Consider the following 27,300-nt stretch of genomic DNA (forward strand, 5'->3'; position numbering starts at 1 on the left):
ACCTTACACAATGATCACCTTACCCTGCTTTTTGCAGAAGACTGTCACAGTTGTTACCATTGGATGGGAACTTTGGACTGCCTTTAGTGGCAGATGGAGCAACTAGGTGTTTTAACTTTTAGGCAGAAATACCTTGAGGAGGTTGAGGGGAGAGTTACAAATAAGAAAGGTCCGTACCAAAATTTTTAAATTTTGGAATGCAGTAAGCTATTAGGTTGAATTCCTTTTTACTGTCAATTTAAATTGTTATTACATGTACATAAAAATCTCTAGTTATAGCAAGGAAGTTTATAAAATGGTAATTTTATCTCTTTTTCAGAATTATTATGAGGCTACTATTTTGTACTGTTTTTTTCTTTTACTAAAATACGTTTGAGATTTTGCTTTAGCATTACTTTTAGACATACATGTCAATAGATTTGTTCTTTTTTGATTTGGTTTTACAGGCAGTTTCCATTATATAACAATGATATACGATGGCAACAGCCTAATCCAAACCCTGCTGGACCATACCTTGCTTACCCCATTATATCTGCTCAGCCACCTGTTTCTACAGAGTATACATATTATCAGCTGATGCCAGCACCATGTGCCCAAGTTATGGGTTTCTATCATCCTTTTCCTGCACCTTACTCCAACACTTTTCAGGCTGCAAATACTGTCAATGCTATAACTGCAGAATGCACTGAGCGTCCAAATCAGCTTGGACAGGTCTTCCCGTTATCTGGTCATCGAAACAGAAACAGTAATAGAGGACCAGTGGTACCAAAAGTAAGTGACTGAATTTGATTGGCTTTTGTGTTTGATGTTTCTCTTGTTAGTAATAGTATAAGTAATTTGCTACTTGTATTGATTAGCTTTTAATCCTGAATTTACCATTTAAAAAACAGTCAATGGTGTAGCATTTGTAAAATAATTTTTTTCCATTACTTTTGTCCCTCATTCTTAAATGGTGATATGATTTACAGTCATCTTCCAGTTCCTTCAGAGAGTTTACATAAGCATAATGCACAGATATTTCCAAAGTATTTTAATTTAGTGATAAAAATTGCATAGTGACACCAATTTTAATAAGTGATTAGTTTGGATCCTTTGCTAGCAGTGTTGAGTGGCTAATGCACATCAAGACATTGCAGTCTTCAGAAATAAGCAGGAGATACTATGGAAAAGAACATTTGTCTCTTCAACTTCATTGTTTCTATTCTGTCAATTTTTAGTAGGAATAGCACTTTGTTATTCAAGGGATGCTTTATTATGTGAATACAAGGTCTCCTAGGGCTAAAGAAAATTAAAGATAAATATGTGAAACGACCTTTTGTCAGCACCAGCCTTTGACTAAATTAAAAAAAAAAAGACACAAAGGCCTTGAAATCACAGGAGGATTAAGGTTAATTCTAGGTGACTGTTTCTTAACTAAAAGGTTACTTTTCTATTGAGGCCATAATATCAAAGCAAATAAGAAGAAAAACCATGTTTCTTTTCAGCACTTTTGAGCTAATAGAAGGCAGAGGGATTAGATGCATTTTATGACTTATTGTCAAGGAGTTGATGCTTTCCTAGATTCCATTAGCCTAGCCTCTTCAGTGAAAAGTCTTTGCTATCTTCTGGCATACTTTTTACAGATTAAAATACAAACAAGCAGCAGAAGTTGCTTTGAAAAGCATTTTAGTCTTTGTTCATGGAAACATTCTGGATCAAGGGAAATCCTTTTGGGACCTCTGAGAATGAAAAGAAGACAATAGTATATAACTTTCAGAGTTTGAAGTAACATGATTTCTCAGAGTGCATTTCCAGCGCTTGAATCTAAGAAGTCAAATTTGGAGTTCTATTGTATAAATTGCTATTAAGTGATGAATACCCGTATTTTTAAAAATGAAGGAAAGGATCAGCTTTTTAATATTTTCTTTTTAAACTCTAAAGCAGAAATTTCTTTTGTAATTCATTGCCAAAATTTCGCTTTTGGATAAGTTACCATCCTTTTTATTACCCTTTTAAATAAAAATTTGCAACCCCTAATTTGACATGATTATACTCTTATTATTAGATATTCATTGAGAAAACTAAAAATGCAAATAAAATGAATTTATATTTTATTATAGTAGTATTAATGGTTATTTGAAAATAGTATATAAATGTGTGTATAATACATTATTTACCCTGTTATCATTGGCTGCAGATAATTTCATGAAATCCTAACACAGTAACCCTGTTTCCTCATGGGTTGGGAGTCACTAATTTGTAGCCTACATTTAAGTATCTTTTATAAAGGATGTATATTTTATAATTTTTAGTACACTGAATAAGATCTTAAGTTTTTTTTTTTTTTTTTTTACTTCAATCAGCAACAGCTTTTACAACAGCACATAAAAAGCAAAAGGCCACTGGTGAAAAATGTAGCTACTCAGAAAGAGACAAATGCAGCAGGTCCTGATAACCGATCAAAAATTGTGCTACTGGTAGATGCTTCACAGCAAACTGGTAAGGCAAGATTTCTTACGTATATACATTATAGGTTTTTAAAAAAATTTATTTTATTGAGGGAATTCCTTGGTGGTCCAGTGGTTAGGGTTCTACGCTTCCACTTCAGGCGGTATGGGTTTGACCCCTGGTTGGGGATCCCGCATGCTACATGGCAAGGCCAAAAAAAAAAAAAAAAATTATTGAAGTATAGTTGATTTACAATGTTGTGTTAATTTCTGCTGTGCAGCAAAGTGATTCAGTTATATATACATATACATCCTTTTTTGTTTTCTTTTCCATTATGGTTTATCACAGGATACTGAATATAGTTTCTTGTGCTATACAGTAGGACCTTGTTGTTTATCCATTCTATATATAATAGCTTGCATCTACTAATCCCAAACTCCCCATCCATCCCTCCTGCATCCCTCTTTCCCCTTGGCAACCACAAGTCTGTTCTCTATGTCTGTATACATCACTGATTTTCATCTGTTGTCATGCATTGACTTTATAATTGTGGACTCTACCACTTTTTTTTTTTTTGTATTTTGGCCATGCTGCAAAGCAAGCAGGATGGTTCCCCCAGCAGGGATTGAACCCGAGCCTCCACAGTGAAAGCTCCAAATCCTAACCAGTAGGCCACCAGGGAACTCCGTGGACTCTACCACTTTTTAGGATTCTAGGCTTTCATCCGTTTATCCTGCCACTTTGTGAAATTCTCTAGGAAGGATAAAACAGTCCATGTCCTTAATGTTCTTTCAGCTTGCATGCTGGCTTATGTACAATTTTGGGCAGCATTTGTTGTTTCCTTATCCCCTTATAGTAGTGGAGCAGTTCAGAAGTCAGAGATGGAATTTTGCAGACATTGTAGAAATTTGAGGGACTCATTTTGGTAGAAATCAGAATTGTATGTGTTTTATAACTAGATTAAAATCCTTTAAAAAATATCCTAACATCCTATAATATCTTTATAGAAGAAGTTACCAAGTTTTCTGCACTGTATTTTAGCGTAGATCTGAACCAGATGTATGAGTGATACCTATATCCTCAAATAAGTAAAAATTTTGGACTAGTTGGATATCATTTTGTCAAAAGTGTTTTAGAGGACTGTATAGCATTAAATTGCAAAGCTTTATCCTGGTAATAGATAAGAATTAATAAATAGTCTTAAAATATTCTTTCTATTTTCCAGTTTATATTGTGAAATTTCATTTTGTATCTATGGTCTCAGCCTAATAGCTATAGAGTAGATGGCTGTCTTCTACTCTACACCCATTGTGATTAAAGAAATTCTTATTAATGATCCAAGGTTAGGAATTAGATCTTTTCAAAGGCATATTTGCTTTTTACCCCCTATAGTTTTCACAAAAATGCTGTCTGGCTTAAAATGAATTAGGTGGCACATACATTCTTTCATTTGGACTGTACCATTTCTGTTGGACGTCTATTCAGTTTCCTTTTACAATTGCTTAGGTCTGTTAGGAGCAAGAAAGGATTTGGGAATCAGTTAAAAAACAATCTTGCTGATAGTGCAGTCATTGTGTGATTTGTAGGGCATAAAGCGATGAGATTTACAGACTGACAAATGGTTGGAGTGGCTATGGAAAAGAGTCACAAGGTAATATATGACAAAATTTTCTATGTTTTGGTTGTTCCTAGACATAGTGACCCATTTCTACATGCTTTGAACCCTGGAACTGCTTTAAAAATTTATCCTAACGTCTTTGGTTTGCTCATTAAGTGTCCACAAAGACAGCCTTCTGAAGCACAAGAATTAGAAAGTGAAAAGATGAAGATATAATTTGAGTAGAAGATTATACCTTCTATCAGTATTCTTATTCTTTAGTTTGTTTTTAAGTTATCAGGATTAATTGGTATCAACTATACGTAGAATGAAAATTTTAAAGGAATTTGTAAAAATTTTTACTCTTGAACACAAGCTCATATTATTTAAGAGTTTAGTAACATGGCTAGATATAAGATAATATACAAAAGTTAATTGCATTTCAGTGTGCTGCCAACAAACAAAATTTAAGAAAAGATATTATTTACAATAGCAACAAAAATACAGTTTCTGGCATAAATCTGACAAAAGATAATAAGACATTGATGCAGAAAGCTGTAACTTTATTATAGGACATTTAAAAAAATAAATAGCATGCTCATTCAGGACGATTTGATGTTGCAAATGGCATTTTCCCCCTAAGTCTATAGATTCAATTCAGTTCTAATCAAAATTCCTATGGTGGGCTTCCCTGCTGGTGCAGTGGTTAAGAATCCGCCTGCCAGTGCAGGGGACACAGGTTCAAGCCTTGGTCCGGGAAGATCCCACATGCCACGGAGCAACTAAGCCCATGTGCCACAACTACTGATCCTGCGCTCTAGAGCCCACAAGCCGCAACTACTGAGCCCTCTAGCTGCAACTGCTGAAGCCCACGCGCCTAGGGCCCATGCTCCGCAATGAGAGAAGTCACCGCTGTGAGAAGCCCGTGCACTACAACGAAGAGTAGCCCCTGCTCACCACAACTAGAGAAAGCCTGCACACAGCAACGAAGACCCAACGCAGCCAAAAATAAAATAAATAAATTTATTTTAAAAAAAATTCCAATGGGGATTTTTTTGGAACTTGACAAACTAATTCTAAAATAAAGGAGCACTGGTCTGAAATAAAGGAGCACTAATTCTAAAATAAAGGAGCACTGGCCAAGACATCCCTGGAAAATAACTTTTCCTCTAGATATCAAGATCTGTTAAGCCATTTTATTTTTTATAGGCTTATACAAAAATATAGTACATAAAATTCAGTATGTGAAAATCAAACAGAACACAGAGCTCAGAAACAGACTCATATGTGTGGAAACACATATAAGGAAAATGACAAAGATAGCATCACAGACCCCTAACATATACATCATGCAAATCTATTCCAGATGGATTAAGGGCTTAAATGGGAAAACCACATGTAGTAGAAAATATAGGCAGGTATCTTTATGATTGCATGGAGAGAACTATTTCTAAAATTAAGAATTTCTGTTTATCAAGCGTGAGTGAAAGAACAAAGCACAAATCTTGGAAAAGATTTTTACCATGCATGAAACTGACAAAGGATTAATGTGAGGACATATACAGAATTTATAGGAATCAATAAGAAAATGATCCCACCTGTGCTCAGGGCCCCTGGAATGCAGTGCTGCCAAGGGGCTGAAACAGTTTGGTAGAACTATAGGAATATTTGGACCCAGTTGTCCTACTCAGGTGAATGTATGCAAATGGAATCTCCCCCTAGAAAGAAAAGGAACTGTTTGATTAAAGGTGTGTACACTGCAGCAGCACCAAAAAAAAAAACCACTGAAAACTTCTCAATGTCCAGTAACGGGCAACAAGTCAAAAGAAGTCTCCAGGACATCCACTCAGTGGAATAATACGGGGCCTTCATATATTATAATTAATGAAGAACATATATATAATATTAAACAGTGCAACTCAAAAATTATATTGATTCTGTATAAAAATTATATATGGAAAAAATTGTATGTGAAAAAAGCCTTGTGGAAAAAAGAATATTTGTGATAGGAGATTGTAAGAGGTTTTTTAATGTCTTGTAATTACAATTTGTGAAATACAAAAATGAGAAACAGGCAACTTAGTAGAAAAATAGGCAGAAGTCAAACAAACCAAAAGTAAAATTAACAAGTATTTTACAGAAAGGAAAACGTGAGTGGCTAACACCATGAGAAAAGATTCTCAATCTCGTTATTAAGCAGAAAAATGCAAATTAAAACCCACAATCAGCCATCTTTTTATACCCAATAATTGGCAAAAATTATAGCCTAGAGGACAGTGTCAAGTATTTGGTGAATATGTGCATCAGTGGGGATATATATATCTTGCTGTTAGAGTGTAAACTGTTTTAACCACCTTCGAAAATGATTTGGCATTACCAAGCAAAGTTGAATATTATGTGTATCCCCTAAGGCCTAGCAGCAATTATCTTAGAGCAACTTCACATGCACACACACACGTTTATATGTCTATATAAGAATGTTTACAGCAGTATTGTTGTTAATAGCAAAACCCCAAAACAACCCAGGTGTCCCACCAGTGGTACAAAGGATAAATGCATCTTGGTATATTCGTACACAGACATTGTAGATTCCAGTGACCTTAATGAATTACAGCCATATGCATCAGAATCTCAAAACCAGTCACTGTTTGGGGGAGGAGGTAGCAGCAGGGGGAAGCAAGTCACAGAAGAATATGGACAGTATGATTTCATTTTAATAAAGCTAAAACTGCAAAAGTATATGATTTATGTTTTTGGAATACAAAAATCCTTGGTGGGGCTTCCCTGGTGGCGCAGTGGTTGAGAATCTGCCTGCCAATGCAGGGGTCACGGGTTCGAGCCTTGGTCTGGGAGGATCCCACATGCCGCGGAGCGGCTAGGCCCGTGAGCCACGACTACTGAGCCTCCGCATCTGGAGCCTGTGCTCTGCAACAAGAGAGGCCACGACAGTGAGAGGCCCGCGCACTGCGATGAAGAGTGGCCCCCGCTTGCCACAACTAGAGATAGCCCTCGTACAGAAACGAAGAGCCAACACAGCAAAAATAAATTAATTAATTAATAAACTCCTACCCCCAACATCATCTTTAAAAAAAAAAAATCCTTGGTAAATCTAGTTTAAAAAGTGAAGGAATGGTAAACACAATTCGGAATAGTGGCGACCTCTGAGGGAGAAAGAGAATGCAGTGGTGGAGGAGGCATGCAGTGGACTTCAAAGGATTGGTGATGTTCTATTTCTTAAAATGGGTAATGGTGGTTTGTTTTAATTATTCTGTAATAATAATTATACAAATATTTCAGTTATACAAATATTCTCTTTTCATACTAAACACATTTTATAAACCAACTTCTCAGGAACAGCTTACCTTTTGATGATCTTTTCAAAAGTTTTCACCTGTTTTCTCTATTTACAAAGTTAGGTATCTTTGTTTTCTTACAATTTTAATGATAACAAGAATTGATCAACTTGTCCTCAAAAAGAGTTGTCACACTTTACTTGCCTTACAGATTTCCCATCAGACATCGCTAACAAATCTCTCTCAGAGAGCTCTGCCACAATGCTCTGGAAGGCCAAAGGCAGGAGGAGAAGAGCATCCCACCCTACTGCTGAATCCTCTAGTGAGCAGGGGGCTAGTGAAGCTGACATTGACAGTGATAGTGGCTACTGCAGTCCCAAACACAGCAACAACCAACCTGCAGCTGGGGCTTTGAGAAATCCTGATTCTCGCACCATCAGTGTATGTGGCATTACTTTGATTTCCTCATCAGTCATCTGTGTCAGTATTATCTTTGTGCCCTCTGCTAAAGCTGAAGTATCTATTTTCATGAACAATTCCCGTAATAATAGGATGGTTAAAAATGTATTTTGTATGTTTTATTATTAATATAAGAATACTCATTGATGGAGAAGTATTTTTTCTAAGATTATAATAAGCATGCTTCACACTAGATGGAATTATGAAATGTTTTGCAAGGTATATGGTGTTTACTCTTAAGCAGAAAATAATTGTCTTTTTTGTTTCTATTTTTAGCATGTGGAATCATCTATATGTGCAGGTACTTACTTTCTGCATAGTGTTTTTGCTATACTTTATTCTTTGTCCATGTCACAGCTTTGTTTTTAAGCATGAAGCTTGCTGATGCTGCAAAAAAATTAGAAATCTTCCAAGGAAATTCAAGTTAATTTGAAGTATAGTTTTGTTGATGAAATTGAGAAAATTCCAGCTGGAGGTAATCTGTAAGATGACAACTTATATTACTAAGAACTGGAATACCACTTAAAGTTTATGGAAAATTTTTCAGTATTACATTTATAGTGACTGAGTTTCAGTACTTGAAGTTAGGGGGCCCTTTAGGTTTTGACATCTTTATATTTTAAAATCTCATTTATTACAGGTGGTGTAAATTGGTCCAATGTAACTTGCCAGGCAACTCAGAAAAAACCTTGGATGGAAAAAAATCAGACATTTTCTAGAGGTGGAAGGCAGGCTGAACAAAGAAATAATTCACAGGTAATTTGGATTAGGTTGGAGAAATTTAAGTAGTGTGAGATGCATTATTATAAATGGTATAGTGGTTTTGAAGGGCAGTGTCCTTAATTTTTGGTGATACATATTGTGTTGTTTAAAATAACATGATATCTGTAACTTTTAAATGGCTTAGCCAATAAAATTATTATTTAAATAATGAAACAAAAGGCAAGATGTTGAATGTAGGTGGGATGTATATTGTACCATTTTCTACTTTTCTATATTTAAGAAATATATTTGTATATTTGATAATTTTAAAAAAGAATACTCCCCAGTCCTGCTTCATCTTCTGTGACTGTTTCTTATCCATATAAAAAAATTTAAAGCATTTTAATACCTTGAACATTGATTCTTTGAACTTCAGGACTGCAGCCTTGTCCACGTGTCTTTAGTTGACTATAAACACCACAAGCCATACTCGGTGCTTGTTGCAGTACCATAGTGATGGCTGCCTCTGCCATAATGTGGCCAGATGGGGCAGCTTCCTGGTCTTGGGGAGCAAGATCTAGCTGCAGTACAGCAGAGCGAGTTATATACTGCTACGAACTTCCAATAATTGTCTTCCTGCGTTGGTTGTCTGTGAAATCTGGGAGGTGTTGATTGGTCAGTATTTTTCCTTTTTAATTTTTAGATAGAGTTCCTGGATTCCTTAAATCTAGTTAAGGAATTAAAGTTACCATATGAATAGATCTGGATGAACTGAAGTAAGAGCAAGTTACTAATGGGTTGAGTAAACCGAATACTTGCTGGTGTGCCTTTGCTTCCCTGAAATGAAGTACTTAAGATGTACCCTAATGTTAATTAGACTGTCGGGAAAGCCAGTAGAATAATGCCCTCTTCCCTATGGTTATTGCAAAAATGACTCATTGTTGTTTGTGGCAGGCTTGTGAGGCAGTCTAACTTTATTTGATTAAAAACAAAAGAGCTAAAACAAGACTTGTTCATATAGATTAGATAAACAAAATCTACGGAATGTTTGGTTAAGGGCTGAAATTTTATGTTGAAATCATAACTGCTAGACCTGCCAAGTTTGCAGTCTCATTATTGGTACTTTTGGTATCAGTAGCCCACTAGAGAGGAAATAATACTGATACAGAAAAACATTTTATCTCTGCCTCAAAACTGATGCGGAATGGTGAAAAAACACAAAACTTTCAATTATAGAAACGCATAAACGTTTGTTTATTTTGTCTCCCTTCATTTCATAAGAACTGGAGCCAGATGTTGAACAATGTGTGTGTTTTCTTTCTACTTCTGAGGCTTTTCTTAAGTGTGTAGCTTGATTTTTGATATGCAGAATCTTTTTTTTCTTTTAAGTCAAAATATTTTCCCTCTTTGCAATTTCTGATTGTTTTTAGGCTTAAAAAGTCTTTTAGAAATCTAGTAAATAGTCACTTGTATTTTCTGCTTCTTTTTTACAGGGTAATGTTTTCAAAACTTTATCTGAGGTTTTTTTTTGATGCATGGTACAGCATAATGAGGTCGATTTTCACAGTAGTTAACCAGTTGTCTTAACATTGTAATCCATTATTTTTTCTGATTTGTGCTGCCCTTTTAGTCATTTGCTAATTTCTTATGTCTTGGTCCTGTTTCTGGGCTTTTTTGTTCCATTTATCAGATTTTTGCGCCTGTACCATGCTGTTTTAACTACTGTACAATGCAGTGATTTTTAATGATTTTACCAGTGTTTTAATATTTGAAACAGCAGATTTTTTCTATACTGTGATGTAGCCTTAATTGTAAATGAGGGACAGAATGTAAAAACTTAAGTTTTAAAAAATGGCTTTATTTTGTGTATAGTTTGAAAAATAAAATATATGAAAAAGGTTATACAGTGAACAATCTCATTTTTACCCAGTCTCCACTTGTCTTCTTCTCCTCCCTATATCTGTGTATTTTCCCAGAGTTTTTTTTTTTTTTTTAAACAACTCCTAATGTTGTATGGATATATCCTTGTTAATTTCTGAAGTCCTGTCATTGGACACTTGAATTATTTGTAAACTACTGTTGTTAATAGACGTGCTGCAGTATTAATTAGAAATCTGTGTGTATAGCAGTAGAATAAATTCCTAGATAAGGTATTGCTGAGTGAAAAGGTAAAGTCATTTCTGTTATTTGGTAAATAACACCAGATTGTACCATTTTGCATTCTCACCGATAATGTGGAGAGTGCTTATTTCCAAGTAGCCTCAGTAATCATGTGTTTTCAAGATTTTGGATTTGTGCCAGTGAGGGAGAAATAGTGTATTAAAGTAGTTGAGTATCTTTCCATATGTTTAAGGGCCATTTGTACTTTTCTGTGAACTTGTCATATTCTTTGACCATTTTTTGTATCTTGATCTATTTCTCTGTTTTTGTACATTAAAAATTTTTTTTTAATTTAGAAATTTTTATTTTTCTTTTTCTTGGGCCGTGAGCCTTGTGGGAGCCTCGTTCCCCGACCAGGAATTGAAGACAAGCCCCCTGCAGTGGAAGTGAGAGTCCTAACCACTGGGCCGCCGGAGAATTCCCTGTTTTTGTACATTTTTAAATCAATTTGATCAAGCTCTTATCAAATTTTTTTAATTTCTGGGAGCCAGTAGTCTGTAATGTGAGTTGCAAATATTTTGCTAGATTTTTATTTTTGACTTTGCTTATTACTATTACCATATACAGGTTTGTTTTAAATAGCATTAAGAAGTTTTTTTTTTTTTTTTTTTTTTTTTTTGCTGTACGCGGGCCTCTCACTGCTGTGGCCTCTCCCGTTGCGGAGCACAGGCTCCGGACACACAGGCTCCGCGGCCATGGCTCGCGGGCCCAGCCGCTCCGCGGCATGTGGGATCTTCCGGGATCGGGGCACGAACCCGTGTCCCCTGCATCGGCAGGCGGACTCTCAACCACTGCGCCACCAGGGAAGCCCAAGAAGTTTATTTTTATAAAGGAATTTGCCTGTTTTCCTCCAATGTGTTTATGCTTTTGTGTTTTTTTTACATTTAAATCTTTATTCCTTTTAGAGTTTGTCTTGGTGGGTGTTGTGAGATATGGGTCCTATTTTGTATTTTCAAGTGGCTACCTAAATCTCCCAGCACCATCTATTGACAGGTCCATTACTTCACCTATTTGAGATAACCACCTTTATCACCTATTAAATTTCCATATATATTGAAATCTGTTTCCAGATTTTCTGTTTTGTTCCATTGGTCTTAAAACTAATCTATCAACTTAGGGAGGATGGATTGCCTTTATGATATGGCATCTTTCTAGAAAAAAAATGTCTTCCTGTTTTGTTTTTTTTCTTTAATTTTTTGGCCGTGCCGTGCGTCATGCAGGATCTTAGTTCCCTGACCAGGGATTGAACCCAGGCCCCTTACATTGGAAGCGAAGAGTCTTAACCACTGGACTGCCAGGGAAGTCCCCTGTCTTCTTATTTTTGAGTTACCTTTTTGTGTTCTTCAGAAGTATTGTATAATTTTCTGGAAATAAATTTGTACATATTCCTCCTTTGTCAGTTCCTAGTATTTTTCTTTTTTGTTATGTAAATTGAATATAAACACCTGAATCTTTAGATACTGATTTTGTGCTAGTCATTTAAGAATCTTAATATGTAGTTGTAGCTGTAGTTTCTGCTTTGTTCTGTATGCCCACTTTCTAGCAACAAAACTCTTTTTTCTTAGAAGAATTTTAAAAAAAGGGGGGGGGTATTAGTTCATTCCAGGAGGTAATTGAAATACTTGCATATTTGGTCCTCATGAACTTTGTTGGGACCATTAGCTTGGGGGTTTTAACTTAATCCTGGAACTTTATGTCTCCAAGTACAAGAATCAAGTTGCATTTATTTTTTTTAAAAATTGTTTTTATGTTTGTAACAACATTAATGCATATATACTAAGGCTGGTTTACAACAGGGCTTACATTTTGATATAATTGTAATGCTGTTTGGAGGGCAGGTTTACATTTACTTGTTCGTGATAGTGAGTGTACAAAGAAATGAAGAGTTGTACTCAAGAATTATTCTCTTGCTTCTATTCATTCCAATATTGGGGCTTGATTATTAGTTTTTGTTTCAGTGTTAATAATTTATGTGAATTCAGTTGTTTCTTTAGTACCTAGACATTGTAAATTGCATTTGTTTTAGCATCCTTGTATGAGCTGCTTTTTATGAGCCAATTTAAAAAATATTTTATTATGAAAATTTTTAAACAGACCTTAAAGTTCAAGGAATTTTATAGAGACCATTCATATAGCTACTAGCTTGATGCTATCAAAGATTTTACAGAAATTTGCTTCATCACATATGTATTCCTCTATCTCTCTATCCATGTTCATGAGTTTATTTTAAAATGAGGTAAATATTTAAAACCAAGGAACTGTTGGGTACCTGGCAAATTATCAAGTTTTTTAACAGATGCTTATAGGTTATAGGAAGTAGCCCCATTGTGCATATTCTAAGGAAGATTACATTTGCTATATGACTATCTTCTGGCCTATAGTTCTGCCATAAAGCCTACTTCCCAAGAGAGTATAAAAATTGTTTCTTAAAAAAAAAAAATTCTGTTGCTTATCAGCAAGTCTTTTTAGACCAGTTGCTTAGCATGGGAATTGCTAGGTGCTTCTAGGTCTTTGTGTGCATACTTTTTTTTGGTATGCGGGCCTCTCACTGTTGTGGCCTCTCCCGTTGTGGAGCACAGGCTCAGCGGCCATGGCTCACGGGCCCAGCCGCCTCGCGGCATGTGGGATCTTCCCAGACCGGGGAACGAACCCGTGTCCCCTGCATCAGCAGGCAGACTCTCAACAACTGCGCCACCAGGGAAGCCCTGTGTGCATATTTTTGATTTAATAATCCAAAGTCTATACAACAGCACCTTCAGTCCAGGTCTGCTTCAAGTTCTGTATATTGTTAGAATTCTTGAGTAACTGGTAAAGAGGATCATACTTTTCACATCTTCTCTAGGTGTCCTGGTTCAGAGGCATTTCATCTAAGTTGCATTAGGTACTTAAGAGAGGGAACTTGATTGTCTTAATATTCTTAAAGTGCTTAATGTGTTTTTTTCTTACTTTTATGACAGTTGAACATTTTGCAGATGGTTCAATAGGATAATAATAATTTATGTGATTGAATGACAATTTTATTCTTTTAAATCTGTTTTCTTATAAACAAGATTTAAAATTTTTTATATTTCCTAGGAATTAAAAAACAATAAAACTACAGATATTAAAAGACCTACGATAGTTTTATAAAAAGGTAATACTCAGTTTCTCCCAATGGTAATAACATCTTGCAACTATGGCACAGTATCACAACCCTGATATTGACATCAATAGAGTCGATTCAAAACAGAACCATTACTGCAAGGATCCCTCATGTTGCCTTTTTATAGCCAAACTCCCTTCCCTTCCCCACCAGCCTCTCCTTAACCCCTAGAAGCCACTAATCTGTTCCCCCTTTTTATGGTTTTGTCATTTCAAGAATGTTGTATAAATGAACTCATACAGTCTTTTCAGGATTGGCTTTTTTTCACTTGCATCGTTTTCTGGAGATTCATACAGATTATTGGGTATATCAGTAGTTTGTTCCTTTTCATGACTGACTGCTGTTTTATAGAATGCATATACCACAGTGAGTTTACTCTCCCAATGAAGGATATCTGGGTTGTTTCCAGTTTTTGGCATTACAAATAAAGTTGATATAAACGTTCATGCACAAGGGAAAAAAGTAACATGCACTAATTATCACATTTTTGTATTTTCATTATAATGACCTTATTTGTCAAAAGTTTTAACCTTTTGTACTAAGTTATGCACTTTATGAAAATTCATTGTGCTGTATACTTTGGGGTACATTTCTGGATGTTATACTTTAATAAAACATTTTACTTAAAAGTAATATATTTTCCCCCCTCTGGGGTTTATTTAGGTTGGATTCAGATGCCGAGGACATAGTACTTCCTCAGAAAGAAGACAGAATTTGCAAAAGAGACAAGATAATAAGCAGTTAAACCCCAGTCAGTGTCATAGAGGCGACCCAAATTCCGAGTCTTTATATTTTGAGGTATTTTTTCAAACTGTATATTGTTATAGCAAATGTTGCCATTAAGAAATTAATTTTTCTTACATTATGATAAGTATTTTTTATGTCTTAACATGTGACTGCAAGTAGATTGTAAGTTACTTAGATGTATTTTTCTTGTCGTTTTTGTCTTGGTTATATATAGTTAGTCTAACATTAACTTTATTAATGTTTATTTTTATAAATTTTTGTCATGAGTATTCATTTTGAGGTAACGTATGGAGGTAGAGCTTAATTTTACGTGGACTTCACCTAGTTTGAAACTTTCTTCCTAACTTTTATTATCTTTGTTGAATCTATTTATTAAGTTTTTCAGATTTAAACAGTTCAGTCTAGTCAGTTTGTGCTGCTAGCCAGGGGAGTCTTGAAGAAGGAAGATAAAAGGCTATTTTACTTTTTCTAATAGGCAGACAGTTTATATTCTAATTGCAGTGTTTCTATTATTTATTCATCTAACTGCTGCTCATTGGAGGACTGTTGTATGTTTAAAGTAAGGTGCTCTGCATGATACATTAAGGTGAATAAACACACTAGCCTTAGGGAGGTTGCTGTGTAATAGAGGAATGTAGACATGTACACACCTGATACTTCTTGGGTGTGGTTGAAGTTGAAAGGAGAAGTAAGTCCCTTTGGGTTTGAGGCAGGATAGGGATAACATTTGGAATAGGTTTTAAAGAATGAGTAGAATTTGATTGTGTCAAGATGGTGAACAACATCCCAGGTAACTCATCTTTGTTATATAGTTTCTATAAAATGAGTAAATAGATGGAGTTTAAATATGCTTGAGGCCAGAGGCTTCAGATGAATAATATGTTAGATAAGCTTAGTAATTGACCTAAAGGACTTGAGGGTTCAGCTCAAGTAGTGTATCGAGAACAGTACATGTGGCAGATTTTTTATTTGCACTTAATCATATGATTGGTTCCATACTTATATTTAGTTAAAAATAATAGATAAATTTCAGTGTAAAGGAGGATATTGGTTAAGAAATTACTTTGAATAGGGAATTTATTTTTTAACTTTTAATTTTATTGACTGGTGTATGTAGTAATGGGACAGGGAATATATTAATGAAATTCATATTAAACCATGTGTTTAAAATCTTTTCAAAAGTATGTGAAATGTGATAAAATCCTTTTTGAATTTCTTTTTATTTACTTACCCACCTTAGGGTAGAATTATTAATAAAAATGGAATAGTAGATGCAGAAATCCAAAGGATGGACACGTGTGGATGTATCCCCATCCTTGAATAATTAAATTAGCTATGTTTTAGCATGTGAGAAATGAGATTTCCTTTTTAAGACTGATTTTAAATAGTTTAATATTGAGTTAAAAAATTACTTCCCTGTCATTTCATTACTCTTAAGCATTATAAATGTTGTTCTTAAGAGTTTATTGCTTTGAACTCTGTTTTTACTTAAAATGTGGAACTATTTCAGGATGAAGATGGATTTCGAGAACTAAATGAGAATGGAAGTGCTAAAGATGAGAATATTCAACAGAAACTTTCTTCAAAAGTAGTAAGTGACTCTTTTAAAAAAGATAAGCAAAATACTTGAACATCTTTTGAGCTACGGCAATGTTGAAAAGAAATATTACAGCTAAGTATAAAGACTTGTAGGGCAGCATGGTATAGAAGAAGCACTGTATTTAGTACTGATCTTTAGTATTTCTTCTCAGCATAGCCAGAACAGAGACACTGTCCTTTGAAATCCATAGTTCCATTACAGACAAGGAAATACCATTAATTAAATGACATCATAAACCATATAGTCCATGCTAAAATTTCCCCAGTTGTTGCAAAACTTTACCTTGGAGTTATTTTGTTTTCAGTCCAGGATCCAGACAGTTATCACCTATTGCATTTTGCTGTTTTGTCTCTATTATTTTCCAGTCTCCCAGTCTAGAATGATCCCACCATCTCACTCTGTTCTTTATGTAATTGAATCTTCTGAAGAGTCTAGTCCAGTTATACTGTAGAACATCTCACATTCTAGATTGTCTTTCCTTATGATTAGACTTTTTTTTTTCCCCCGGTACGCAGGCCTCTCACTGTTGTGGCCTCTCCCGTTGCAGAGCACAGGCTCTGGACGCGCAGGCTCCGCGGCCACGGCTCACGGACCCAGCCGCTCCGCGGCATGTGGGATCCTCCCAGACTGGGGCACGAACCCACGTCCCCTGCATCGGCAGGCGGACTCTCAACCACTGCGCCACCAGGGAAGCCCATGATTAGACTTTTATGGAATCACTAACAAATGTTTTTCTCTGGTTATCATAGTTGGATGATTTACCTGAGAACTCACCAATCAATATAGTTCAGACACCAATTCCCATTACAACCTCAGTTCCTAAACGTGCAAAGAGTCAAAAGAAGAAAGCTTTAGCAGCAGCCCTTGCCACAGCTCAAGAATATTCAGAAATAAGTATGGAGCAAAAAAAACTACAGGTATGTATTCATTTTTATGAACAAATATGATAGTTTATTTGGTAGGTTTTGGGGGATGGATGGAAGAGTGACAAATATAATTATCTTAAATTGTCACATTTTCATACTAAAATGAAAAATAAATGTTTTCATGTTTACCTTGCAGGAAGCTTTATCAAAGGCAGCTGGGAAAAAGAATAAAACACCTGTACAACTAGATTTGGGGGACATGTTAGCAGCTCTGGAAAAACAACAACAAGCCATGAAAGCACGGCAAATTACTAATACCAGACCTCTGTCATATACAGGTGATATCATTAATCCTAGCAATTTGCTATTTGGCTTTGGTAATGTATTTTGAAAATTGTTAATCTAAATTATATATACCTACAAAAATCCAGAGTCTGATTACTCAGCAGCTTCTCTCCTGCTACTAGTAGCCTCCTAACTATTACCTACCTTTCCTTCCCCCAACCCCCAGTCTATCTTAAAAGGAGCGCTCTTTTTCAAATATAAGTTCAAAATCCTCTAGTAGCTCGTCATCTCACTTGGAGCGAAGCCAGGTTCCTAAGTCATATCTTAGCTGATCCTGTTACCTTTTTGCCCTCATCACCATTCTCCCCGGCACTCACTGCTCTAGCCACGTTAGCCCCCTTGCTGTTCCACAGGCACATCCAACATGCTCCAAGCTCAGTGTCCTTGTGCTTGCTCTTTCCTTTACCTGGAACTCTCTTCCCTCAGGCATCAGTATAGTTTGTTCCATCAGGTCCTCCAGGTCTCTGTTCAAATGTTGGTTGGTATATGTTATGAACCAACCAAATTTTTCTCTTCTTCAAAGGTATCAATAAGAATCACAAGTAATTTGGCTCTATAACTGTTAATTATCCAATTTAAAACCAAATGGGAAACATAGGAGTTTTAATCAAATTTTGTGTGTATGTGTGAGAGAGAGAGAGAGAAAAAGGGAGACAGGGAGAGAGAGGGAGAGAAGTTGGGGGAGGGAGGGCGAGGAGGGGAGGGAGGGAGAGAGAAAATGAGCTGGCTTTCTGCTGAAACAGTAATTTATATTTTAACAAACCTCATCAAAGTTACAGCTCAGCACCTTTGACATGCTCCTTCATTTCTTTTCATAGTCTTTATATTTAGAGGATGAGGAATAAGATAAAGGGAAAGGCACCAACAAAAAGCACTGATGTTGAGAGGAAGAATGGAATTTTCTCTTTCCTCTGTTCCTATGTAAAGGGTCTACTGTTTTTAAACAAAAATATAAGTAACAGTTTATAACTTTAATCGTGTGTGCAAAATGTTTAAACCTATAGCTAGTTACCATCCAGTATGAACCTTAGCTTTGAGTAACTGTTAGTAAAAATAATTTTTTTTTACTGAGTGTATACTAAGCTTTAGCGTTGCATGCTGTTGAGATGAGGGAAGTGGCAGTAACATCTCACTAAGAGTAAAGGACTCTAGGGAATGGAACTGAGAGTTAGCAGTGTTCCAGAGGCAGTGTGGTCTAGTGGCTGCATGCAGGGGCTTTGGAGTTGAGCTGCGTCTTGAATACTGTTCTTCCATGTTTTTCCTTGGCGAGTTATTTAATCTTCCTGTGCTTCAGTTTCCTTACATTAAAATGGAGATAATACAGTACCTGCTTCTGGATTGTTTTGAGGATTGAATGAGATGATACATGTAAAGTGCTTAGAAGAGCGTCTGGGTTATAATCATTCAATAAAGGTTAGCCAGTTATTTTGGGAAAGAGATTGTTAGCCTGTGATAACTTTAAGTGGCTTATTATTACAACTTTGATTTGTTTAGCACATTAATATATACAAATGTAAGTATCTGCATGCAAAGTGTGGTGTCAAGAACTGTGGAATTACAGATATGATTAAGATATACCTGTGGTCAAGGAGTTTATAATCTAGTCTGAGAGAAAGACGTACCGACATAACTAATAAAAAGCAGTGCCTTAGGAAAGATACCAGCAAAGTTTTATGAACTTATAGAAGAAAGAGTGATTTATGTCAACAGGGATGTATGTTACAAATGCTTTCATACATGATAGCATTTGGACTGGCCTTTAAAGGGGGAGTAAGATTCTTGACAGATGGAAGTGAGATTAACCTCTAATCTATCACCAGTGTTTAAATTGGGAAGTGTTGATTACAAAGAAATCAGCTTTCTTGGGAAGTCCAAAAGAAGGACGGGACTATGGCAAAGATGTAAAAGGATTTTAAGGAATTAGTAGGGGCTTTTAATTGATGGAATGTGGAAACAGGTCAAAGATGACTCCAAACCCTCTGACTTGGAGGACTGTGGTGGGGGTTAGGTTAGGTATATGATGATACCAAACAGGATAAAGATCACAGAAGAAGAATTTTCTTGGGAAGGACAGACTCTGGCCCTGTTGTATTTGAAATGCTGGTTAGGGAGATCCTGGTGGTTCCTATTTAACTTATAGTTAGGTATGTGCAGTTCAGGTTAGAAGTCAGTGAATTTCAGATAGAGATGATTGTTGTAGCTGTGGAAATATATAAGATTGTCAGGGGAAAGAAAAATTAGAAAAAAGATGTTCAGGGATAAACCCCTGTAGAATGCTCAGGGTTAAAAGACAGAAGGAAGAAGAACCAGAAAAACAGGTTTGAGAAAGAGTGAGAAAAATAGAACGTAATGTCACAAAAGGTGAGGATAGAATTTTGAGGAAGAGGATGTGGTCTTTGGTAACAAATGCTGCTTTGCTCTAGAATAGAGCAAAGAATCAGAGTTAGATTTGGCAGTTGCAAGGTTTTATGTGATCTTGGCAATAGCAGTTTCAAGAGAGTGGGTAGGGCGGAGGCCAGATTATAATGATTTGGGAAGTAATGAGGAAGAAAGGGGAGTGATGGTATCTTAGAAGCCAGTCAGGGGAGAGGTTTTGTTAGTTTGCCTGTTTTTTCTTCCTTTTATATAGAGGAGATTTTTAACTTCTTTTGGGGAGTTAGGGAAAAGAGTCAGGGGTCAAGTCAAGGAGGAACTTGAAAGATGCAAGGAGAAAGCAATAGAGCAAAATCCTTGAGAAATTAATCCTGAGATGGGATTATGAGAAGAGGTGGTTGGTAAGCCTTCGGTGGGAGTAAGGATGCCTGCTGCCTCCTCTCAGGTGGCTTAGAAGTTTATATTGGAAAGCATCTTCTCAGGGAAGTAGCAGGAAAGCTTTTCTGCTAGAGTGAGAGAACTGAGATTAGAGGCTAGGTCTGCTGAAGGATGGGTGTTATCCACGGGAGAATGAGGGTAAGAGTCAATCAGGCATAAAAGAATTGCTGAATAGTACTGAGAGTACAGCTGAGAGGGGAAAGTCATCATTCTTTACTGACAGGCTGAAATGAGGAGAGGAGTGATAGACTAATTATCTTATGTAAGGGTCATTGTTAGATTCATTAGGAATAAGGAGAGGTACAGAGTTTTGAAATTTCAGAGGTATCTGAGGGATACTGCACGACCATATACTGCTCCTGCTATTATGATGTCTGTTTTCCACAAGAAGAGGATGTTGTTGTTCTTATAGGTTTATTATTAGAAATTTTGAAAATATGTGGAGTTGGCCATAATAATAAAACTAATGTTCTTGTTTGTTTTTAGTGGTCACTGCAGCTTCTTTTCACACTAAAGACTCTACTAACAGAAAACCCTTAACCAAAGGTCAGCCCTGTTTGACATCCTTTAATTCTTTGGACATTACTTCCTCTAAAGCAAAAAAAGGAAAAGAAAAGGAAATTGCAAAACTAAAACGGCCCACAGCACTTAAAAAGGTAAAACAAACCCTGGGGATATTTATTTTACAGTATAAAAAAGGGTTTAAGTCGTTTTGCAAAAGTCGTTGTGGCGTTTTGGCCAACTGATTATTGTGAAAAATTCTTAGACGTGCATCTTTATGATGGCTAGTTAATTTAAGGTTGGGGATCTCAGCATCATGACTATCTTTCTGTGTTGACCAAGGCCCTGGGGAATGAGTTCTGTCTATAAGTTAAAAAAATAAAAAGTTAAACATTTAGGTATCCAAAAACTTTAGACCCTAGGTATCAGAAGCCTGGGATTCTAGTACTAACTTCAGTACTTATTGTGTAGTTTTAGCAAACCTTTCTTATCCTCCTCTTCTTTATCTATAAGTTGGGTATAATATCTGCTCTGTTTAACTCAGTACTGTTATTAGGAGGAGCGAATGAGATGATCTATGACCAAATAAATGTAACGTAACTATGTGACCTGGTTTCCAAAGGTTTTATTTTATCCATTTTGGGGGGAACCCTAGTTTGTCTACTAGGATTTAAAGAATGAAGCAGATGTGGTTTGATAGCTGTAGTATTATATTGCCTTCCTTTATTTTGGATATAGTACTTCCTTCAACTACAGTGCCTAAAATTACGTTTACCTTTTTGCCAGTCAGTTTCTACATAGCCAACCAAAATCCTTACATCCATTTTTTAAGTGAACACTACTATTCCTGTGTAATAGTGACCATTTTAATCATTCAGTACACACTTAAAGAGTAATTAGTAATTAAAAACTGGTAATGACTTTTAGGTTATTTTGAAAGAAAGAGAGGAAAAGAAGGGCCGTTTAACTGTGGACCACAATCTTTTGGGATCTGAGGAACCAATAGAAATGCACTTAGATTTTATTGATGATTTGCCACAGGAGATTGTTTCCCAAGAAGGTAAGATCACCTCTTTCCCCCTTCTTCTTATAAAATGGTCCGAAGTATTTTAATTAGTAGGTAACAACATATCACTAGTTATCCTCCTAAATATGCTCCATATTTTATCTAAATTTTTTAATTTTTGAGAGTGGTTTCTTTTGAAGATGCTTCTGTAGGGAGATGTTTAAAGGGTGGGGAGGCAGGTGTTACATAGTAGGTCTATGGCATTTTTGAAGCTTAAATCCTGAATTTGTTGTAAACCCTCATAATTATGATCTTACTAATGCATCCTCTGTAACTGTCACAGTTCCTTTCATCTTGCCTTCTTTTATATCTAGAACACAACTGGCTTTCTTTGCAGGACTACAGTTGACCCTTGAACAATGCAGGTTTGAACTGCACAGGTACACTTGTACACAGATGTTTTTCAATAGTAAATACTGCAGCACTACTCAGACATGATTGGTTGAATCCACAGACGGTGGAGGAACTATGATACAAAGGGCGGACTATAAATTACATGCGGTTTAAATCCCCATGTTGTACAAGGGTCACCTGTATATTTTATTGAATTGCTTTTGTTGATTTTCTTCCTTGCTTTTGTGGATTTAATACCTATGCCACAATGAGTAGAGAATTGCAAAGCTTGCTGTAGTGCAGAGTCCAGTTGGTCAATAAGATTCAGTCCCATACAGTGGGTAGCCAGCACATGATTCCAGTTGGGACCTCAGCAAAACTGCAGATGCCTTCTAAAATTTATACTACTGTGGAAGAAAGATTTTAAGAGAAACCTGACTAGGTCCCTATTTCTACTGGTATTTATTCTTCAACTTTTGGCAAAACATTTAAATCTGATTTACACATAGATTTAGTAGCAGTGTTCCCTTGTGTTTAGAAAAATAAGTTTACTTCTTCTAAGAATTGTTCCAATATGTGGTTAGGGTTCCCCTTTGCTCTCAGTTAAGTATCATTGCCTTTGTATTTAGGTGTATCTGTTTATGCATTCCTTCAACAAGTGTGTGTTGAACATCCATCATATGTACTTTAGTAAGCGGGGTAGGGATGGGAAGGTCAGGAAATGTCATAAAGATATATAGTGGACTGGCCCTGTTACAGAAAGTTTACAATCCAGTAGAGAGATAAGATATATGTGTAACTTTGCAGATTAATGGACTGGACAAATACTAACTCATTTCCTGAGTTTTAGAGCTGTTTAGAAAAGAAGCAGTAACTAAAGGTGGCAGTTGAGTCAAGAGGTGGAATCTGCAAACATGGCTGCCTGAGCACAGGAGCAAAGACCAAATGAAAGAGAAACTGACTGGGGTGGTGCCTGGAGAATTGGGAGTGGTGTGGAGAGAAAGAATGAGGTAGAATTCATCATTGCCAGCAGCAATGGGAATTTTTAGACAGTTAAAAAATTTATTTCTAAGAAATAGGTGGAAAAATAGAGATGAAGGAGATGGGTAATATGATCTGGAAAGAGTGTAGAAGTGGATACGTCTTTTCTTCTTCGATTTAGATCTCCTGGGAATACATGTTTTAGATAACTTGGCCTTCTTGCATCTCTTCTGTGGAGACTTGTAGGCTATGCTTGATGTTTTTCAGAGTATATTTTAAGACATAATAGGAAAATTTGATTTTTGTAGTATATGAAATGTTTGTGATACAAACAATGCCCAACTTGGTAGCTTCTGGAGAATTTGGAAGTGATAACAAAAGGTAACTGCCATTCTAAATTATGTTGATCAGTATAGAGCTTTTCAGCATTCAGAATTTCTAAATTCTTTCCCCTCACCCCACGTCTCCACAGATGCTGGACTGAGCATGCCCAGTGATGCATCCCTCTCTCCAGCAAGTCAGAACTCTCCGTACTGTATGACACCTGTGTCACAAGGCTCTCCGGCTAGTTCTGGGATAGGCAGTCCAATGGCATCTTCGACAATAACCAAAATCCACAGCAAAAGATTTAGAGAGTAAGTTTTAGTCTCATTATTGAGGTTGAATAGCTTAGGTATCTTGACTGTAGTTCTGAATATATTATTATCATTCTTTCTTGGTGGGTTGAACAGATAGAATACCAAAGATCTTTAAGTTCTTTCAGATTTTGTTTAACAACGGGTTTTATTATATGGAAAGTATTTGCCATCTGTCAGCTGTCAGTGTTCATGTAAAAGTGATTTGACAGTAAATACATTCTTTTTATATCAGCTAGTGTTTATACCCATGAAATTTGGCCTCTTACAGCTTATGTATTATATAAAATGTCATACTGTGACATTTTTCCTCTCCAAATGCTTTTGCTTTTTTGTTTACATTATTGGCCCTTCAAAAAAAAAACCTCTCGGGCTTCCCTGGTGGCGCAGTCGTTGAGAGTCTGCCTGCCGATGCAGGGGACACGGGTTCGTGCCCCGGTCCGGGAAGATCCCACATGCCGCGGAGCGGCTGGGCCCGTGAGCCATGGCCGCTGAGCCTGCGTGTCCGGAGCCTGTGCTCTGCAATGGGAGAGGCCACAACAGTGAGAGGCCCGCGTACCGCGAAAACAGACAAACAAACAACCTCTCTAACCAATTAATAACAAGTTTCTAAGATCCTCCTACATGTAGTGAACCTGTTACATAAACCTATTTGTTGTTAAGCATATATTTCTAAGTTTGAAAATGCCCATCTGTGAATAACCTTGAACTGACAGTTATTGCTGTGAAGGATTTTAGAATGTAAACATTTGTGTAGATAAATTAATTTTACCTTTGAACTTAAGTTTACCTATGAAAGAATCCCAGGGTGAAAGTAAAATGTGTGTGAATCCAAACCATATTGGTTTGTTCTGTTCCTTTATATTATTGTTTTTGAGCAAATACTTATCGCCTAGGTTTGGGAAGTTAATTAAATATCACAGATGTCGGACAGAGGAAATACTTGGAGAATAAAATCTTGCATATGTGTGAAATAAACAGCTTGGAAGAAAAGCAGAGTGAAGAAAATTGCATTTTTGATGTTTTATTCTTCAGTTGCATTCTTTAATTTTGTGTACTTTATGATAACCTTTCTTCAGTCTGTCCAGTTATATCTTCTGTTCTGAAGTAATGTCATACTTGCATTTATTTAAACACTTTTCACATAAACATTAAAAAAATTTCCAAAGCAGAACATTTTTTTTCACTAAAGAAAGGAAGGCCTAGATTTTCCCACCATATAATGTATCCGTAATTTAGAAGTGGTAATTTGCTGGCCCGGCATTCCTAGATTAGAAATTTTACCAATTTTCCTTGTTAAGTACCTGCTTATGGTAGAGATAGATTATGGATGAAAACTAGCAAAGTGGAATATGTAAGGAGCTTACTCAAACTAGAATGACTTCCTTATCCTTGAAATTAAGTACTATAGTGGCCTCACACTACTTGCTTTCTGCTTTTTACGTTATAGCCATATATGATCTCACAAAGAGCCTCATTCAGTTGCTTTGCCTGATATAAAGCCATGTAACTTTTACCTCAAGACCTCTTTGGTTTTGGCTTCAATTTAACTACTGAATTCATCCTCTGTAACCATAGATTTTCAGAGGTAGAGGGACCATTGAGGCTGTCATCTGTAACTCCTTATTTTTATGGTTGAGGAAGCCAGTGCCGGAGACTGTGATTTATCCCAGCGTGGAGGATGAATGGTTGGTATTAGGGCATTCAGTTAGCTTTTATGAAATTAATTTGTTTCTTATTAGAAGCATCTTTAGTTTTCATTGGAATGAAATAACTTTATACATGATCTCCTTACCAAAAACATTATACCTGTTTATCTAATAACAGGTTAACATTTGATTTATATCCTTAGGAATTTAATAATCGGGTGTTTGATTAGTACTTCCCCAAGGTTAATCTGTCCTTTGCATAAAAGCCGATCTGTTGTAATTCAGGAAAACTCTTCTGTTTTTCTAATTGACTGAAGGATTTAGGAGATTTTTGAAGACTTGATTTTTTAATGAAAACCTGTTACTCGATGTATTTTTTTCCTAAAATAATTTTATAATTACCTACTTTTGGTTTCCTTTACAGGTACTGTAATCAGGTTCTTTGTAAAGAGATTGATGAATGTGTGACTCTTCTTCTTCAAGAGCTTGTCAGCTTCCAGGAACGCATCTACCAAAAGGATCCTGTAAGAGCAAAAGCGAGGAGACGGCTGGTCATGGGTCTAAGAGAGGTTACGAAACACATGAAATTAAACAAGATCAAATGTGTTATAATTTCTCCAAATTGTGAAAAAATCCAGTCCAAAGGTATGAACATTTTACTTTTGAAGTGTTTTGATATTTATGTAGTATAATTGTAGAATATGCAGTGAATTTTAAAGTGGAAACCATATGTCTTCTTTAGCAGAGTTTAGGTATAAAACATAATACTGAACATGAAGAAAGAAAATGAAATGTTTCAGCACCGGAGGTAGCGTAATAAAATTGAGATCAGATTGTAAAGAAAATCCCCATTTATGAACACTAGTGAAGGATTTAGTTGGGGCCAACCAAGTGTCCCCTGTGTTGTGATCAGAGTGGGAACTACTAAGCAGGCATTTCTTTACCTCTGCAAATATATTCTACTTTTTTTTAAAACATCTTTATTGGAGTATAATTGCTTTACAATGATGTGTTAATTTCTGCTTTATAACAAAGTGAATCAGGTATACATATATCCCCATATCTCCTCCCTCTTGTGTCTCCCTCCCACCCCTCTAGGTGGTCACAAAGCACTGAGCTGATCTCCCTGTGCTATGCGGCTGCTTCCCACTAGCTATCTGTTTTACATTTGGTAGTATATATATGTCCATATATAAGTCTGTTACTTCGTCCCAGCTTACCCTTCCCCATCCCCGTGTCCTCAAGTCCATTCTCTACGTCTGCGTCTTTATTCCTCTCCTGCCCCTATGTTCTTCATAACAGTTTTTTGTTTTTTCTTTAGATTCCATATATATATGTGGTAGCGTATGGTATTTGTTTTTCTCTTTCTGACTGACTTCACTGTATGACAGACTGTAGGTCCATCCACCTCACTACAAATAACTCAATTTCGTTTCTTTTTATGGCTGAATAATATTCCATTGTATATATGTGCCACATCTTCTTTATCCATTCATCTGTCGATGGACACTTAGGGTGCTTCCATGCTGACTATTGTAAATAGAGCTGCAGTGAACATTGTGGTACATGACTCTTTTTGAATTACGGTTTTCTTAGGGTATATGCCCAGTAGTGGGATTGCAGGGTCGTATGGTAATTCTATTTTTAGTTTTTTAAGGAACCTCCATACTGTTCTCCATAGTGGCTGTATCAGTTTACATTCCCACCAACAGTGCAAGAGTGTTCCCTTTTCTCCACACCCTCTCCAGCATTTATTGTTTGTAGATTTTTTGATGATGGCCATTCTGACTGGTGTGAGGTGATACCTCATTGTAGTTTTGATTTGTATTTCTCTAATGATGAGTGATGTTGAGCATCCTTTCATGTGTTTGTTGGCAATCTGTATATCTTTGGAGAAATGTCTATTTAGGTCTTCTGCCCATTTTTGGATTGGGTGGTTTGTTTTTTTGATATTGAGCTGCATGAGCTGCTTGTAAATTTTGGAGA

The 27,300-nt window shown here is 36.2% G+C and overlaps 1 protein-coding gene across 1 annotated transcript in view; it reads left to right on the forward strand.

Moving 5' to 3' along the window:
- Positions 1-27,300, forward strand: part of SECISBP2L (SECIS binding protein 2 like) — a 63,546-nt gene that overhangs the window by 9,214 nt on the left and 27,032 nt on the right. Inside the window, exons 3-15 of the mRNA XM_082619848.1 lie at positions 447-771; positions 2,343-2,478; positions 7,529-7,758; positions 8,053-8,077; positions 8,417-8,532; positions 14,444-14,578; positions 16,038-16,118; positions 16,877-17,044; positions 17,190-17,331; positions 20,636-20,805; positions 21,578-21,710; positions 23,503-23,665; positions 25,739-25,959. Coding sequence (XP_082475974.1) covers positions 447-771; positions 2,343-2,478; positions 7,529-7,758; positions 8,053-8,077; positions 8,417-8,532; positions 14,444-14,578; positions 16,038-16,118; positions 16,877-17,044; positions 17,190-17,331; positions 20,636-20,805; positions 21,578-21,710; positions 23,503-23,665; positions 25,739-25,959 — 2,045 coding nt within the window. The remainder of the gene's footprint in view (positions 1-446; positions 772-2,342; positions 2,479-7,528; positions 7,759-8,052; positions 8,078-8,416; positions 8,533-14,443; positions 14,579-16,037; positions 16,119-16,876; positions 17,045-17,189; positions 17,332-20,635; positions 20,806-21,577; positions 21,711-23,502; positions 23,666-25,738; positions 25,960-27,300) is intronic.

This window comes from Mesoplodon mirus (assembly GCF_964341445.2).
Source record: "Mesoplodon mirus genome assembly, chromosome: 4".
Lineage (NCBI taxonomy): Eukaryota > Metazoa > Chordata > Mammalia > Artiodactyla > Ziphiidae > Mesoplodon > Mesoplodon mirus.